An 18,756-nucleotide genomic window follows, 5' to 3' on the forward strand; every position below is an offset into this window, starting at 1 on the left:
CGCAAACAGTTCAGTGAAAAGAAACCAAAATGGCAGAAGCGGAATTCATCAACTGGACATTTAAACTAGATACAGTTTCTGTAATGGGACGTACAGGAACTGTGCAGGACCCACATTGTCCCGCAAAGGAGGAAAGGAACAAGGAGGAAATTGTTCACTGTGTAGACCGACACACTTGTCCGAAGGCAACTACAATGTTACCTCATGGGTTAGTTGGGTCAAGATGCACAACAGAGGTGACCCTAGCAGGCCATCCACAGAAATGCCTGCTTGATACAGGATCACAGGTTACTACAATACCTGTATCCTTTTACAACAATCATCTTCATGACCAACAAATTCAACCACTCCATGATCTTCTCCAGGTGGAAGGTGCTGCGGGTCAAACCATTCCATATCTTGGATACATTGAGGTTTCCGTCAAGTTCCCCAGAGATTTTGTTGGTGAAGAATATGAAGTAACAACATTGGCTCTAGTTGTTCCGGACGTACACCCTGACGTCCCCGCTACTGTGCTAATTGGGATGAACACCCTGGAACCCCTGTATGAACAGCATCTTAACCAGCATCCGAGCTATCAGCCTAGCACTCATGGGTACAGAGCGGTGTTGAAAACACTACAGCTGTCACACAAGCAGAAGGAGAATGGCAGCATTGGGAATGTGAGGCTACTAAGCAAAGCTCCAGTGCGTGTTCCGGCCGGCCGCACTATTGTCATCCAGGGCTCTGCCAAAGTTTCCACCCCGTTGTTTAGCCAGAGTGTTCTCCTACAGCATCCTGCTTCCACCTTACCTGGGGGGTTGTGTGTCAGCAGTTGTCTCATCAACTTCCCAGCTCTTTCTCCATACAAGGTTCCTGTGGTTATTACAAATGAGTCGGAGCAAGATACCTTCATTCCACCTCACAGTGTCATTGCGGATTTGGAAACCTACCACTGCATCTTGTCTGAACATCGCGTGACCCATCTTCCAGTCAGGAACACTACCACCAGCCTGAACTTTGATTTTGGTGATTCTCCACTGTCACCTGAATGGAGGACGCGAGTCATAGGCAAGCTGAATGACATCTCGGAGGTCTTTTCGCATCATGACTTGGATTTTGGATGTACATCAGCTGTCAAACATCATATTCCACTCCATGACAATACACCATTCAAGCAACGTGCCCGGCCAATCCATCCACAAGATTTCGAAGCTGTCCGCCGTCACCTGCGTGAGCTCCTGGAAGCCGGCATTATAAGGGAATCATCGTCTCCTTTTGCTTCGCCTATCGTGGTGGTCAGGAAGAAGAACGGTGAGGTCCGGCTGTGCATAGACTACCGGAAACTAAACCTTCAAACCATCAAGGATGCATACCCCTTACCTAATTTGGAGGAATCCTTTTCAGCACTCACTGGTTCTAAGTGGTTTTCAGTGCTCGACCTGAAGTCCGGTTACTACCAGATCCAGATGGAGGAGGAAGACAAGGCAAAGACTGCTTTTGTGACTCCTCTTGGGTTCTGGGAGTTTAACCAAATGCCTCAAGGTGTTACCAACGCCCCAAGCACCTTTCAGCGCTTGATGGAGCGATGCATGGGGGACCTTCACCTAAAGGAAGTGCTCGTTTTCCTGGATGACTTAATCATCTATTCGGACACTCTTGAGGAACATGAACGAAGGCTGCTGAGAGTCCTGAACCGGTTGAAGGAATATGGGCTGAAACTGGCACCGGAGAAATGTCGATTCTTCCAAAAGTCTGTAAAGTACTTGGGTCATATTGTCTCTGAGGAAGGAGTTCAAACAGATCCTGAGAAGATAGAGACCATCAAGACATGGCCGGTTCCCCAGACTCTGAAACAATTAAGATCTTTTCTGGGTTTCGCTGGTTATTACCGCCGGTTTATAAAAGACTATTCCGTCATTGCCAAACCTCTCAATGACCTGACTCGTGGATATTCTCCAGTTCAAAGATCAAAGACCCTGAAAGCTCACAAGATACCCACCTACAGGCCAAACCAACCCTTCGGGGAGAGGTGGGATACCAAATGTCAAGTTGCATTTGAAACCTTGATTGAGAAGCTTACAACTGCTCCGGTTCTTGGGTTTGCAGACCCGTCTCGTTCATACATTCTGCACACCGATGCGAGTGTGACCGGACTTGGAGCAGTGTTGTATCAAGAGCAAGAGGAGAAACTCCGGGTCATAGCTTATGCTAGCCGCGGATTGTCGCAGAGTGAGAGCCGTTATGCAGCCCACAAGCTGGAATTCCTCGCCCTTAAGTGGAGTGTGACCGAGAAATTCCAAGATTACCTGTACGGGGCAGATTTTACAGTGGTGACGGACAGTAATCCACTGACCTACGTTTTGACAACAGCTAAACTGGATGCTACTGGACACCGTTGGTTGGCTGCATTGTCAACGTACTCCTTTAAACTTCTGTACAGAGCTGGCAAACAGAATTGTGACGCTGATGTGCTTTCGCGGCGACCTTACTCCTGCTCCAATGATGAAGTTTCTAATAACCATGAACTCATTCGTCAGTTCATTTCTCAACACACAGCTGATTCTGATGCCCTCCCGGAAGAGACTGTGAGAGCAATCTGCCAAAGTCATTTGGTCAGAGCCACACGGCCGGGTGACTGCGGTGAGGTTGGCTTCACACTTGTCGAGTCTTTGTCAGTTCAAATGGATACCATCCCTGACAGTTACTGTTCCGAGGACTGTCATCGGCTGCCTGTCGTTCCTACTCTTAACATCAAAGAGAAACAACACTCAGATCCCTGCATTCGAGAGCTTATTCACCAGCTTGAGACGGGGGAGAGGGTTCCACCAACAGCTAGAGCTGAGCTCCCTGAACTTCCGTTCCTGCTCAGAGAATGGTCCAGGTTGGAGCTGGTGGATGGAGTCCTGTACAGGAGGAGACGGGACAATGGAGACCTTTCATACCAGCTTGTCCTTCCAGAGGAGTTGCGACCATCAGTCCTGAAAAGCCTCCATGAGGATATGGGCCATATGGGGATTGAACGTACACTTGACCTTGTTCGTACGAGATTCTACTGGCCTAAAATGGCAAAGGATGTTGAGCAGAAGATTAAGACTTGTGGCCGCTGTGTGCGCCGAAAAGCCCTGCCGGAAAAAGCTGCTCCACTTGTCAGCATAAAAACATCTCGACCCCTTGAGCTTTTGTGTATGGATTTTCTTGCTCTTGAGCCTGACACTAGTGGCACTCGTGATATCTTAGTCCTGACTGACCATTTCACAAAATTCGCTGTTGCCATTCCAACACCCAATCAAAAGGCAAGAACTGTGGCGAAGTGTTTATGGGAGAATTATATCATTTATTATGGCATTCCTGAGCGAATTCATACCGACCAAGGGCAAGATTTTGAGTCAAGACTAGTAAAAGAATTGTGTGAGTTTGCAGGCATTCAGAAGAGCCGTACAACCCCTTACCATCCGAGGGGAAATCCAGTGGAGCGATTTAACAGGACGTTGCTGGCAATGTTGGGGACCTTGGAGACAAAACAAAAAACAAGGTGGAAAGAGCATGTGAAACCGCTGGTTCACGCCTATAATTGTACCAGGAACGAGGTTACAGGGTTTACTCCTTACGAACTCATGTTCGGTAGAACACCTCGTCTACCTGTGGACCTGGCGTTCAATCTGCCACTGCGGGAATCCCAGCAAAAGAGTCACTCACAGTACATTAAGTCACTCAAATCGAGATTGGAGGAAAGTTTCAGTATTGCCTCCAGTAACGCTACAAAGGCTGCCGACCGAAATAAGAAACGCTTTGACAATCGTGTGATATCATCAGCATTGGAACCAGGTGATCGTGTGCTTGTGAGGAATGTCCGCCTTCGAGGGAAGCATAAACTTTCAGATAAATGGGAGGAAGAAGTTTATGTGGTTGTCCATCGGGCTGGGGACCTCCCGGTCTACAAGGTAAAACCTGAGAACAGCGATGGACCTATGCGGACCCTTCACCGCGACCTCCTCCTTCCATGCGGCCTCCTCACGGGCAGTGAGGTTAACTTGGAATCACCAGAGCAATCGCTTCCGCACAGACCAAGAACTCGGCAGCAGAACCCGGATTTAAATTCCCTCACAGAACCTCTGGTTGAGGATGAGGACACAGGAAGCTTGGTTTCATTGTATGTTAATCCTCCAACGTTGCACTTCACTGTGGAAAAACAGAATCAATTTCCAGATTCATCTGACAGTGGGAGCCTAGGACCACTGATTTTGGATCCTTCAGTTGAAGTGGAAGTGCAAGGAGAACCAGCCTCTGTGTCCAGTGTTCTTCCTCCAGCAGTGGAGTCTGGTGGTGAGCAATCTGACTCTGATGTGGAAGACATCCTACTTGAACTTGGTGAAAGTCACCCTGACAACAGAAATGGCTTACCTGAAAATTTACTTGGAAATGGAGACATACTTGTCGACATTCCTGTCGTTGCTGTTGAAGATTCTCCTGCAGAGTCTAGTGTTATTGAGCAGGACACTGACATAGGTGACGGGCTAAGACGTTCACAACGACAAAGAGCACCACCTGACCGACTTCACTATTTCACTCGTGGCAATCCTCTGATTTCCGTTGTTCAAACGATGTTGCATAGTCTTTCCGATGCATTGGGCCATAATGCTAGCCGTCCTTCGTCTGTTCACGTTGTCTAGCGTTTAACATGCGACGGGACGTGCATGGGTTAAGGCGGGGAGGATGTAACCCACATAAAAAGAGCTGCATCTATAACTAAGCCGAAATTTTAAATTCCAATTGGGAGCGTGCCCGTGAAGGCATCGCGACGCGTCATGGCGCGTGTCTGCACATGCCTGTTGTGACCAATCACATTCGCGAGGCACCGATATATGCCTTCCGGGTTGTCGTCTCGAAAAGACGCGGGGGAGAGGCGTTAGCGGATGGAAGCAACAGGTACGTAGGGCGAGCGCTTTTCGCTGTTTACTATCTTGACTTGTTTTGAATTAATTGTGGATTGCGTTCAACAGTATTTTGATACCGCCGTGGGTAGATGCGTGGGGCTCGTATGTGACATCGCACGTAGTGAATGGTGAGTGAGTCTGAATGTTTGTTTGTATTTGTAACCTGTAACAGTATGCCAGTGCTATTAGCTGATGGGATGGCTGAGGCTTACTGCATTACTACTGCTCTCACTTTATGTGGCTGTAGTTTTGTTATTTGAGATTGTCATTTGTTTTAATTCATTACAATGGTTGGATATGTATTTGTTGTATTTTCTCATGGATTTTATGTGTACACTGGAACTAAAGCTAGCTTGGGAAGTTTAGATGAATTTTGCTAATAGTGGTTTTGTGATTATAGTGCAGGCTAGTGGTGCCCTGGAGAGACCACAGCGACACCACTACTTTGGATGGCGAGCTAGGCCCAACGAGCCAGAACCCCAGCTACAACTTCCTGCGGTCTGGTAGGAGGCTGCTGCGGCCTACACTCTCCCCTCTTGGTTTAGTCCCCTAAATCTCACTTCTGAGATTTCAGTTTTGGAATCTTAGTGCTGATCATCCTACTTCAAATTTCAACCTGTCTAGACTGTCATACGCATTGGACTTATATCACTCATGAAATAAACTTTATGGACATTGTTGCCAGAGGTTGGACGAGGTTCCTGCACTGCCGTGCAGCGGATATTTTACAAGCTTGAATTGTTTTATTTTTTCCTTGTCTGCAGATTTTGTAAATATTGGTGTTTGGTAGTTGCACTTTGTTTTCACTATAAATAACATTTGTAATCACAATATCTGTGGTTGTACGTTTATTGTACTTTACTCACCTCCTAGAGCCGAATCTGATATCTTCTGAATTAGCCCAACTATTCATAACCAACTTAAATTATTTTAGCTTATGTACTTGCTACACAGACGTCAATACATATTTAATATAATGAAGCTGATAAGATTCACTCTCCAAATTCTGCCTGTTATACTGTCCGCGATCATCATTGACAGAGACTTCAGCATTCATGTTGATGATTTATCTGATAATACTGCCAAAGATGTCCTGTGCATCTTGCAGTTTTTTTTGTCACAGTCAGCGGATGCATAGATAAAACAAAAATGGCAAAGGCGAACCAAGGAGAAACTGAACAACAACCTAAACAAGGTAAACTAAGACAATGAATGCATGACAGCTAAACACATAAACACTAGGGGTGGGAGTTTAACATGATAATTGTGATTAATTAATTTTTAAAAAATAACGCATTTTATCGCACCTTGCATTCCAAGCAAAGGGGAACTTTTGTCAGTGCACAATTTCCTGGTATAACAATTAAACTGACGCACACATTAGAACTACATCAGAGAATCAGAAGAAAGCGCGTTGCTAGGACTAATCGGAGGAAAATTTAATTTCAAAAGACTACTCGACAGAAGCCTTGATAAAAGCATGGGTTTGTGCAAACTGTGCAAAAAGGAGTTTCCATAGCACTGAAGCACTTCAACCTACGGTACCATCTAAATGCAAAACATGCTGCAGTGAACACAGAAACTGTGGGAACTGTTAGCGCTAGCAGTCCAAGTACCAACCATAGGTGCTGCCAGCTGTTTATCTTGCCTTGTTTGGCAAGATAAACAGCTGGCACAACCTCAAATATCTAAAATAGAATTTCTTTTATGGACGATCGTGGCTGAAGAGTTGGCGGTTCGTCTTGTAATCGGAAGGTTGCCGGTTTGAGCCCCAGCTCGGAACGTCTCGTCATTGTGTCCTTGGGCAAGACCCTTCACCCGTTGCCTACCGGTGATGTTCAGGGGGCCTGGTGGCGCCAGTGTCCGGCAGCCTCTCCTCTGTCAGTGCGCCCCAGGGCGGCTACAATGTAGCTTACCATCACCAGTGAATGAATGAGTGGATGACTGAATGTGTAAAGCTCTTTGGGGTCCTTAGGGATGAGTAAAGCGCTATATAAATACAGGCCATTTACCTTTTTTTTTCATTTAGACATACTATATTAGTACAATTGATCTAAATTCTGACAAAAAATGTAAAATCTGAGTAGAAATAAATTATAATTGGGAATACAGAAATGAACTAAACAGGCAGGTGAGCAGACGGAACACACAGTTAAGGTGAGGGTACGACGCAACAATGAGTAGGGGGAGATGCAGACACTAAATACAAGAGGTGAACGGAGCGAAGAGGAAGCAGCTGGGAGACACGGCTGACACAGATGACAAGACAGGGAGAGCACAAAGCTGAACGCACTGACATAAGACACAGGCCTACAAAATAAAACAGGAAGCATACGACAGACACAGAGACCTAGACGAGACACAGAACTTAACAGACGCAGACTCATAAGCAGACATAATGACAACATGGACAGACAGGGGAAACAGGGGAAGTTAGGACCAGGGCAGGCACAGAGCAGAAACCTAACAAATGGCGAATCATAATGGAATATCTAATCAGAATAAACAATAGCATAAAGAAACACAAAACACTGAGTCGACAGCCTCAGGACCATGACAATAGCATTCATTAGCAGGGTTGGGAAAACTTCTGTTTACGTTTGTTATCCTTTTGTATACTCTCACTCATACTCTCTCTCTTTCACTGTTTCTCTGTTTCAAATCAAAATGCAGTTTAAATGCTTTTTTTTTTCAGATATTAAAAGAGCTGGATTTTACAATATTCATGTCCATGTAAATTATTTGATTCTGTCGCCGACCAAAACCCTTTTAAATTAAAAAAAACAAACATTTGTGCTTTGGGGCAAAATTTTTGTGTGGTTAATCAAGATTAATTAATTACAAAGTATCTAATTAATTTGATACATTTTTTTAATGTATCTAATTAATTCGATACATTAACCCACCCCTAATAAATACACATGTGGGTGACAAGGGAAAAGGAAACACACGGGAAACACAGCTGGGACGAATAAACACAATGACAAGACAGGAGGAAGCAAACTGAACACATTGAACATAAAACAAGTCTGTGAAAGTGCAACAGGAAACGCACAGACGAAAAACACAGGGGACTTGACAGACTCTCATACTGAAGACACCATAACCAACATAGTAGGGAAGACAAAGACATGGGAGGAACCTAGACAGACAAGAACTAAATAGGAAAACAGAGAACTCCGACAGAACTAACAAAAGCCAAATTATACAAACTAGAACATAATATTACAAAAAGGCATGAAATGCATGAAACATACAATGTGAACCATGTCACTTTTTAGTTTACCACTCCAGCTCAGTTTAGATGTGGAGTCTTTTAAAAAAAGTTAAAACCTTTCCTGGTCAATCAGGCCTTCTGCTGATATTCCTTTATTTTTTATTTTTTATTTTTTTTACCTTAAATTCTGTTTTTAACATCTTTCTTTGTTGATATTGTGTTGTAAATGTTGTTCAGGCTTTGTGACTATTATGTCTCTGAAAAGTTCTGTTCTGTTCTGTAGTTCTGTTGATATACTGTAGCTCATTTGCAGATATGGCAATTTTGGCAATATGCAGATTTGTTTATCACTCGGAGATCTGCTGACCCCCTATACATTGTTCTTTTTCTTTCAGTGTGGCAAGTATTGTGGTTTTACAGGACGTAAGGCTTTTACTTTCATAGATGCTCAAAAAACCCCATTGCATTTCAGGCAACATAAAAAATGCAACAAAAAATGTTGCAAAATATAAAAGCTATCATGAGAGCATATTTCTCTTATATTTGCTTCCCTTCATTGGCTTCCTGTTAAATCCACAATTGAATTAAAAATCCTGCTCCTCACATACAAGGTCTTAAATAATCAGGCCCCATCTTATCTTAATGACCTCATAGTACCATAATACACTATTAGAGAACTTCACACTCGCACTGCAGGCTTACTTGTTGTTCCTACACTGTGAGAAAAAGTCCTAATATAAAAGTATTTTACTGTGTATTTTATAGTTTTGTTCTGTTCTTCTAGATTATCATTAAATTTACATCAATAGACTGTGATTTCACATTTCAAATGTAAATTAACGTAAAATCACTGTAATGTAATAAAACATAATTTCCTTGTTTTTTAAATGTATTTGTCTGTACATGTGCATATTTAGATTGTTAAAATACATTCACAAATGTATCATGATTGCACAAATATTTGTCCGTTATGTGAAGGATTGAACTGTTAAATTCAAATGTTATGCTATGGAAAAATATATAACATGATTCCTATACACTTTGTTGACATCAAATAATTATTACTATTATTGCTATTTAGGGCGATTGTGGCTCAAGAGTTAGCAGTTCGCCTTGTAATCAAAGGTTGCCGGTTCGAGCCCCGGCTGAGACACTCTCGGTCGTTGCGTCCTTGGTCAAGACACTTCGCCTACTGGTGATGGCCAGAGGGGCCGATGGTGTGATATGGCAGCCTCGCCTCTGTCCCAGGGCATGCAATCCATTATTATTTAAACCAACTGTTAACTGTATATTTCTGTACATTTAAGTATTATTATTCATATACCACATTCATTGACCTTGTTTATAGGTAATTTCATTGTTTGATCACATTAAAATGTACCTAATTTAATGTTTAAAAGCACTTGAAAAAGGCAAAATCCCATGTAAAATTAGGGCAACAAACTGTATTCTCATTTCTGAAAATAACCGTATTTTTATGAGAAAGTTATTTTCTGTTATTTTCTGTTATTATTTTGGCGCCCCAGCTGCCGGAATATTACTGTTTTTCTAGGATTTTTTTTTTTTTTTAACAGTGTAGAGTATTTTAAGGTAGAATAGGAGGCAGAGCCTTCAGTTTTCAGGCCACTCTTCCATGGAACCAGCTTCCAGTTTGGATTCAGGTAGCATACACTATCTCTACTTGTAAGATTAGGTTTCTTTTCATTAAAAAGGAGTTTTTCCTTCCCAGTGTTGCCAAAGTGCTTGCTCATAGAGAGTCATATAATTGTTGGGATTTTCTGTGTATGTATTATTGTGTGATTTACCTTACAATATAAAGCACCTTGAGTCGACTGTTGCTGTGATTTGGCGCTTTATAAATAAAAAAATTAATGAACTGCAAGTGGCTTCTTGAACCTTGATGGTGGGTATAAATGGCTGCATCTGTGTGATGACAGTGCAGCAGTGAGTGACGTGAGGGTATATTGGCAGCTTAAGTGTGCTTTGGTTGTAACTGTATGTCTGCTTTAGCTCTGGGAGAGCTACCATGTTCAGTGTTTACTTTGATGCTTGCCGTATAAACACTTGCTTGCTTAAATTGCTGCTTAATTTAGAATTATATAACAAGGAGACAGACATGAAACTGCTTGTTAGTCAATTACTCCATGAATTTGGACCCTTTGAAAATAGGGAATTTGTATATTATAAAAATATATTTAATTCCTTTACAGCTAATGCAACAAACCCTCAAAAACTCTTTGTTTAAAAGCTGAAGTTGTAATGCTGAAAATCAATGACATCTTAATTGTTTAATTAATAATCCACTGTGTTGGACTATACAGGAAAACTACAAAAATTGTCTGTGAACGAAAAACCATGGAACTGCTGTTTGTCATATGGTAAAAGTTCATACTATGAAAACCAGCCGGTGTTGAACACCATATTTCAAACAGGAAATGACACTTTCCTAAAGTATGCTGCAAAAAACATGGAATAGGGTGGTATAATGGAAACAAAGGTCAACTAGAACATGGGTTTTAGATTGCCAGGGAAGACTAGATTGGTCTTCCTTTACCAAACTATTTTTTTACCGTCATTTATGTTGTTTACTAACAGTCCAGACACTGAGCTTAACATATAGACGTCAGTTGACACGTGATCAAACTCCCTAAATAGAACATTCTGTGTTGTTTGTGGTTGGCCAATCAAACACAGTCATCTTTGAACAGCAAAGTGAGGCTGAAGAATCTTTTCATTCAGCACCAGAGTGTGAACACGATGGCATCAGCACAGTTTGTCTTCTATCTGACTGTGTTCTTGGGGGAAATGGGTGAGTTTTTTAAAACTGGAGCATGAAACTTTTTCCGTCCTTCCTTGTGTCTAAAATGTTCATTTGCGTTCTTTCATTTTATTTCAGCTCACACAAATGACCTCAAATTCTCCTTGTCTCTTCATCAAGAAAGACATTTTGTATCAGCTAATACTGGGGACGATGTGACTCTGCGCTGTTTCTATGAAGGTAACGATGTGGCAAGGTTTTACTGGTATAAGTTACATTTGGGAAAGGAGTCAAAGCTCATTTCCTCATTTGTTCTCAACAAAGTGGACACCCAACCCACGCTTCATGATGAATTCAACACTGATCCACGATTCACAGTGAATACTGAAAAAGGCAACATTGACTTAAAGATAGAAGATCTGGACATTTCAGACTCCGCTACTTACTATTGTGCAAGCAGCTATGGGTACATGTTTGCATTTGCAGAGGGTACTGTCATTGATGTAAAAGGTTCAGGGTCGAACATCCCAACTTTAGTGCAGCAGTCAGCATCTGAGACCATCCAACCAGGAGGCTCTGTGACTCTGAACTGTACAGTACACACTGGGACCTGTGATGAAGAACACAGTGTTTACTGGTTCAGAGACTCTGAAGATTCTTTCCCAAGAATCATTTACACCCATGGAGGCAGGAATGATCAGTGTGAGAGGAAACCCAACACACAGACACACACCTGTGTCTACAACCTGCCAATGAAGAGCCTGAATACGACTCATGCTGGGACCTACTACTGTGCTGTCGCCTCATGTGGACACATACTGTTTGGAAACGGGACCAAGCTGGAGTGTGAGTAACTGTTTTGTTTATATATTACAATCTTACATAGCAGCAAGCTACAGGATCTATAATATTTCCTGGTGTCTGTCCACAGATGAGAGGAACTGTTGTGTCTTTGTGTATTTCTTGAGTGGAGCGTTGGCATTCACCACACTTCTGAGTCTTTTAATGGCTTTCATATTGTATGTGACCCACAAGAGAAACAGCACTAAACACGCAGGTACTGCAACCTTTATTGTTATTGACATTATCTAATCAGTACTGACACAGCTTTACAGTAAGAACATTTTATTTGTTTTTCTTCAGAGTCTCGTTCAAGAATTCTTGTTTCTTCAGCAGTCGCACAGGTAATTTTTTTGGGGGGGTTAACGTTAAAATGTTAACATAACCAGAACATTTTGGACTCAGTTTGTTTTCATTTTTTTTATTTTATTTTGAGCAATTTTAAATAATTTTGCATTTGATATTTTATAATCAGGTCGCTCAAAATGAAGAAAACATCCATTATGCCGCTTTGAAGCACCACAAGGCTGACAGACCAAGAAGACTGAGAAACAACAGCAAGGCTGAATGTGTCTACTCAAGCATAAAGCAATAGAAGTGGACGTGTTTCTTATCTATATCAATACTTTAGATGTCTTTAAAGCGTTTGTTGTTTGTTTGTCTGTTCATAAGATGAGCAGTCCAGCTCTGTATCAGTCTCTACCAAATACAAAACAGTTTTTGCTTTTAACATAGGTAAGAGTTTTGAAGCTGGACTGGAGGTCAGAGTTAGATCACATCAAGTGTAGCGAAGGTTAATATGACTTTTAACTGATGATGCTTAGATTCATTCACTTAATTCCACCCTTATTCCATTATAATTTCTAAAAAAAAGACAAGAGGATACAAATCAGCCACAACATCTCATGAAACATCTGCTTACATCTTGTGAAATTCAGTTATGTATATTCACAAAGAGCAGTAAATGTCAGAGCAGCAGGAGCCCAGATCGACTGATCGCATTCTGTACACTAAGAAAATCTAATATAAAGTACTGTTATGTGTGCAGAGAATCTGCATCGGGCAGTGTTTCATAGTCATGACTTAAATCCATTTGCATTGGAAAATATATTTAAAAAGGATGATAATTTTTCACTACAAAAGTTCATGGACGAGTTAAAGGTATTACTGTTATACATGACCTGTATTTTTACATAGATGAAAATAGAACCTTCCCAAATTTAGGATTTGTTTTTTTTACATGGTTACATTGGGCACTGATTATATTGGCGTTGGTGCATGTCGTATGTGATCAGCTATTGAACATGTGCATTTTATTCTATTAAGCCTGGTGAGCAGTTTTGTTCTGCTCTGTTTTTGCTTGTTTGATGTTTTTGTTTACATTTCAAAAGTGGAATTATTAAAAGAAATGTAAAAATACAGTTAACAAAAAAAAATTCCATTTAACACTGTTTTCATAAAGCTGCCAAACACAATGTTTGAGAGCATGAATGTAATAAATTTTTGACATTGTGTTTTAGAACTGTAATCTTCTACAATCTTTCTCATTACTTTTACCATATTAACATTCAGATTTAGGACTTGATATTGCTTTATATGCACTATATGGATTCAAATATGGGGCCAACTAAACATTGCTGCAGGAGCTGCTCATCCATGGAAATACATGCCACAAAACTCCCAGTACGCATTTGTTCTGTCAGCATTAATGCTAGACTAGGATTCAGAGGTGTGGACTCGAGTCACATGACTTGGACTCGAGTCAGACTCGAGTCATTAATTTTATGACTTTAGACTTGACTTGAAAAAATGTTCTAAGACTTGTGACTTGACTTGGACTTTTACACCAATGACTTGGGACTTGAATTGGACTTGAACCGGTTTACTTGAAAAGACTTGATATTCTGGGATTCTGGGAACTCGTGGCAAGCGGTACTAGCGCACGCAGGCTTTCAATTAAAATCAGTTATACAGCGATAAAAAGAAACACAAAAATGTCAAGAAGCCGTTGTATTATTAACTGCAATAGCCGGTCGCATGACAGCCACGGGAAGCCGACGGGTAAAGAGATCGGTTGTTATCGGATTACGTCGTTGAAGAGAAATTGTTCGAGCCATGTTTCCGAAGTAACAAAGAGGCGACTGGATTGCAGCCATTTAAAGACCAAATATAACGTCCCAGAACACTCCAGCTCACAGGTTAGTCTGCTCCAAGCATTTACACGAAGGTCAGTCTGCTGTTGTAGTTAATACGCAGAGGTGGGACCAAGTCATTGTTTTGCAAGTCTCAAGTAAGTCTCAAGTCTTTATCCTCAAGTCTCAAGTCAAGTCTCAAGTAATGTCAGGTAAGTCAGAGTCGAGTCTCAAGTCACTGGTGTAAAAGTCCGAGTCAAGTCACAAGTCTGAAACTTTGAATTTCAAGTCCTTTCGAGTCTTTAAAAAAAAAAAAGAAAAAAGAATGTTGCAGTTATATGCTAAATGTAAATATTAGACCATGTAATTTTAAAATCTGTGTTTTTCTCAACACATGACAAAATAGTGAACTTAGAAAATATACACAAATTGTGAAATTGCACCTCTTTAAAATGCAGCTCAATTAAACCTAGCTCCAAGAATAATTTTCACCGACAGTTCTGTGATAAGCTGCATGTTATTCTTGGATGCGGTTGTAGGACTGGCTTTAAAATCGCATGACAAAAATATCATACACATTAAAAAAACTGTATCACCAACGTAGCCTGGACAACATTTGCTAGTTAGATGAAGTCAGCTATCTCATCGTAGCATATTTATATGCATATTTATAATCATACGGTTCTTGGAGTGAGTGCATACACTCATGAAGTTTAGTAACTTTAGGTCACTGCAACAAGCCCAGGTACAGTTTACCGACAGATGGGTGCAGGACCTTGAAATGCACCGTGTAGAACGAAAGACCATCGTACGTATCATAAGTTTACCAGTCTCACAAATCGTCGTCATAAATACACATTCCTTAACCGTTTATTAATAGGACCTTTGAGCTCAACGGTAATTAATTAGTAGTGGAAATAATTTCTGGTACCCATCACAGAAATGTAGCAGTGACAATAATACTGTATGCTGTAATCGTACTGGACAATTAGTGATACAAAACAACTGTTTTATCCTGTGAATAGAAGTATATGTTTTTGTCAATGTACCATAATAACAGAAGCGAAACGCAATATTGTGTCAGGACAATTCACTATTTATGCACAATAAATAAAGGAGCATAGCGCGACAATTTCTGTTCAGCGCCAGACTTGCTTGTAACCTATATCACCAATTATGTTATGAAAATGACGTATTAACTACTAAAAAACACTGACCTTTGTGTAAATGCTTGGAGCAGACTAACCTGTGAGCTGGAGTGTTCTGGGACGTTATATTTGATCTTTGAATGGCTGCAATCCAGGCCATCCGTCGCGTCTTTGTTACTTCGGAAACATGGCTTGAACAATTTCTCCTCAACGACGTAATCCGATAACAACCGATCTCTTTACCCGTCGGCTTCCCGTGGCTGTCATGCGACCGGCTGTTGCAGTTAATAATACAACAGCTTCTTGCCATTTTTTGTGTTTCTTTTTATCGCTGTGTGACTGATTTCAATTGAAAGCCTGCGTGCGCTACTACCGCTTGCCACGAGTTCCCAGAATCCTTTGCGGTTCTACCCGTGAATGACGTCACATTTTCAATCTCTATATAATATGCATGTTAAATTTTATATTTGGGGTAAAATATCAAGTCTTTTCAAGTAAACCGGTTCAAGTCCAATTCAAGTCCCAAGTCATTGGTGTAAAAGTCCAAGTCAAGTCACAAGTCTTAGAACATTTTTTCAAGTCAAGTCTAAAGTCATAAAATTAATGACTCGAGTCTGACTCGAGTCCAAGTCATGTGACTCGAGTCCACACCTCTGTTAATACGTCATTTTTCTTAACATAATTGGTGATATAGGTTACAAGCAAGTCTGGCGCTGAACAGAAATTGTCGCGCTATGCTCCTTTATTTATTGTGCATAAATAGTGAATTGTCCTGACACAATATTGCGTTTCACTTCTGTTATTATGGTACATTGACAAAAACATATACTTTTATTCACAGGATAAAACAGGTTTTTTGTATCACTAATTGTCCAGTACGATTACAGCATACAATATTGTTGTCACTGCTACATTTCTGTGATGCTACCAGAAATTATTTCCACTGCTAATTAATTACCATTGAGCTCAAAGGTCCTATTAATAAACGGTTAAGGAATGTGTATTTATGACGACGATTTGTGAGACTGGTAAACTTATGATACGTACGATGGTCTTTCGTTCTACACGGTGCATTTCAAGGTCCTGCACCCATCCGTCGGTAAACTGTACCTGGGCTTGTTGCAGTGACCGGAAGTTACTAAACTTCATGAGTGTGTGCACTCACTCCAAGAAGCGTATAATTATAAATATGCATATAAATATGCTACGATGAGATAGCTGACTTCATCTAACTAGCAAATGTTTTCCAGGCTACGTTGGTGATGCAGTTTTTTTTAAATGATATTTTAAAAAAAATATCATTTATTTATGTATGATATTTTTGTCATGCGATTTTAAAGCCAGTCCTACAACTGCATCCAAGAATAACATGCAGCTTATCTCAGAACTGTCGGTGAAAATTATTCTTGGAGCTAGGTTTAATTGAGCTGCATTTTAAAGAGGTGCAATTTCACAATTTGTGTATATTTTCTAAGTTCACTATTTTGTCATGTGTTGAGAAAAACACAGATTTAAAAATTACATGGTCTAATATTTACATTTAGCATATAACTGCAACATGCTTTTTTTCTTTTTTTTTTTTAAAGACTCGAAAGGACTTGAAATTCAAAATTTCAGACTTGTGACTTTACTTGGACTTTTACACCAGTGACTTGAGACTCGACTCTGACTTGCCTGACATTACTTGAGACTTGACTTGAGACTTGAGGATAAAGACTTGAGACTTACTTGAGACTTGCAAAACAATGACTTGGTCCCACCTCTGCTAGGATTGAAACTCTTCTTGATTATGTAGAGCATTAGCAACCTTCATGCACTATGCGCCGCTCAGGTCACACACTTTGTTCTCAATGTGTATCTCTCATCACGTTTTGACACTATGCTGTGAATGTGAAGCTCTTTCTTTGCATACAGTGTGACTTTAAATCAGCCAATCAAATACAGTCTTGCCCCTGAAGACACTATGAACAGAAAGATTCTTTCCATTCAAGTCACGGATTTGAACATGATGATATCTCCACCATCTGTTTTCTATTTGATGCTTTTGTTCTTTGGGGAAATGGGTGAGTTGTGTTTTTTCCTCAGTAACGTTTATCTTTTAGAGATCAAGGTCACTGTCAGTGATGTACCTACGTGTTTCTAAATCAGTTGTCTTTGCTTTTTTCCTTCTATCATTTCAGCTCAGAAGAGTCATCAACTCTCATCTGTTCGTCAAGACAGAGTTTTTATATCCACTAATGTCGGGGAGAGTGTAACTTTGCAGTGTTTCTATGAAGGTGAAGTGGTAGCAAGGTTTTACTGGTATAAGCAAACCCTAGGCGAGAAGCCAAGACTCATTTCTAGCTTCTATTCGTATCATAAAAATGGCACTTTTTATGATGAATGTGAGAACAATCCACGCTTCACACTGTCTACTGAAAAAGCTCAAAACCATTTGACGATAAAAAATCTTCAAGTTTTGGACTCAGCTACCTATTTCTGCGCGAGTAGCTTTTCGGTAAGTTTTGAATTTGCAGAAGGAATCACTGTGAGTGTTAAAGGTTCAGGTTTGAACAGCCGGCCTTTAATTCAGCAGTCTGCATCTAAGACCATCCAGCCAGGAGGCTCTGTGACTCTGAACTGTACAGTACACACTGGGACCTGTGATGAAGAACACCATGTTTACTGGTTCAGAGACTCTGAAGAGTCTCATTCAGGACTCATTTACAGCCATGGAGGCAGGAATGATGAGTGTGAGAGGAAACCAAAGACACACACAAACACCTGTGTGTACAGCCTGCCAATGAAGAACCTGGATGTTTCTCATGCTGGGATCTACTACTGTGCTGTTGCCTCGTGTGGATACATGCTTTTTGGAAACGGGACCAAGCTGGACTTTAAGGGTAAGTACAGTTAAGAAAAGTTTTTACTCCCACTTTGAAGTCAATATTTTAACAAAGTTGAAAACTCCGTAATGTCTCCTGCTGTTTGAATATGTAGACAAGCTGGACTCTCTTCTCTTGGCGTATGTCTTACATGGAGCAGTCGCATTCAATACAATCCTGATTGTATTTCTAATTTCCTCAATGAGTTTGAAGAAGATAAAACACTGTCTCTGCACAGGTAACTTGTGCTGTAATGTATGCATATATACAAGATGCATATACACTGAATTTCATGTTACTTTGATATCAAATCTATTCTTTGGCTTTCCAGAATCTCACAGAAGATTTTCAGATCTCACCATGACAAATGAAACGGTAATGTCTTCTTGGATTGATGGGAAATTGTGTTGTTGTTTTTCCCCCACTAACCACATTTGTGATTTTCATCTTTTCTTTACCAGGGCTATGAAAGTGCGAACAAGATCAACAACACAGGAAGACAGGGGGATGACACCTGGAGTGAATGTGTTTACTTCAGTGTAAATTAGTAAAACTAATGTTTCATCTGTGTTTAACAGAACAAGAGATCATGCTTTCTCATTTTAAAGTATATCATGGTAAAGTTTTCAAACATCTGTGATGACTGTAGAGTTTTGCATCAAAAAATTATTAAACAAACCTTTCAAAAGAAAATGAACACAAGTGGATTTCTGATATACACTCACTTGTCAGTTGGAGACAACTTTTTGCCTTCAGAGCTGCCTTTAACCTTACATGCTGTTTATATTCTAGGCCTTCACAAGACTCATAAATGTATACAACAGATTTTGAGCTACAGATCAATTAAAATGTATAAATACCCTGTCTGACATGAATAAATG

General features: G+C 40.6%; 2 protein-coding genes across 3 annotated transcripts; both read left to right on the top strand.

Annotated features, from left to right (window-relative positions):
• The first annotated feature begins 10,890 nt into the window (after nt 1-10,890).
• On the top strand, nt 10,891-12,571 carry LOC146580597 (uncharacterized). 2 transcript variants are annotated; one of them, XM_085267369.1, is made up of 5 exons: nt 10,891-10,942; nt 11,030-11,737; nt 11,823-11,948; nt 12,035-12,075; nt 12,207-12,571. In XM_085267369.1, exons 1-5 carry the CDS (start codon nt 10,891-10,893, stop codon nt 12,324-12,326), a joined length of 1,047 nt encoding a protein of 348 aa, XP_085123495.1. In that variant the 3' UTR covers nt 12,327-12,571. The 2 variants fall into 2 exon arrangements, with proteins under 2 accessions (XP_085123495.1, XP_085123496.1); XM_085267370.1 differs by lacking the exon at nt 12,035-12,075 and having other exon boundaries at nt 11,030-11,741; nt 11,830-11,948; nt 12,205-12,571.
• A 4,439-nt stretch (nt 12,572-17,010) lies between these two features.
• On the top strand, nt 17,011-18,423 carry LOC146580598 (immunoglobulin kappa light chain-like). Its single transcript, XM_085268070.1, has 5 exons — nt 17,011-17,074; nt 17,192-17,893; nt 17,991-18,113; nt 18,207-18,250; nt 18,337-18,423. Exons 1-5 carry the CDS (start codon nt 17,017-17,019, stop codon nt 18,421-18,423), a joined length of 1,014 nt encoding a protein of 337 aa, XP_085124196.1. The 5' UTR covers nt 17,011-17,016.
• The last annotated feature ends 333 nt before the right edge of the window (nt 18,424-18,756 follow it).

The sequence above is a fragment of the Mchenga conophoros genome, linkage group LG3 (assembly GCF_057382185.1).
Source record: "Mchenga conophoros isolate Kocher_MC1m ecotype Shallow Benthic linkage group LG3, M_conophoros_male_GT1.1, whole genome shotgun sequence".
In the NCBI taxonomy this organism is placed as follows: domain Eukaryota; kingdom Metazoa; phylum Chordata; class Actinopteri; order Cichliformes; family Cichlidae; genus Mchenga; species Mchenga conophoros.

Excerpts from the sequence above, each read along its gene's own strand:
- LOC146580597 (XM_085267369.1), top strand. The coding sequence starts at position 10,891 with ATGGCATCAGCACAGTTTGTCTTCTATCTGACTGTGTTCTTGGGGGAA. Across the intron at positions 11,738-11,822 it reads AAACGGGACCAAGCTGGAGT|ATGAGAGGAACTGTTGTGTC; the intron begins GTGAGTAACTGT and ends GTCTGTCCACAG. Across the intron at positions 12,076-12,206 it reads TTTCTTCAGCAGTCGCACAG|GTCGCTCAAAATGAAGAAAA; the intron begins GTAATTTTTTTG and ends TTTTATAATCAG.
- LOC146580598 (XM_085268070.1), top strand. The coding sequence starts at position 17,017 with ATGATGATATCTCCACCATCTGTTTTCTATTTGATGCTTTTGTTCTTT. Across the intron at positions 17,075-17,191 it reads TTTGTTCTTTGGGGAAATGG|CTCAGAAGAGTCATCAACTC; the intron begins GTGAGTTGTGTT and ends CTATCATTTCAG. Across the intron at positions 18,251-18,336 it reads TCACCATGACAAATGAAACG|GGCTATGAAAGTGCGAACAA; the intron begins GTAATGTCTTCT and ends TTTCTTTACCAG.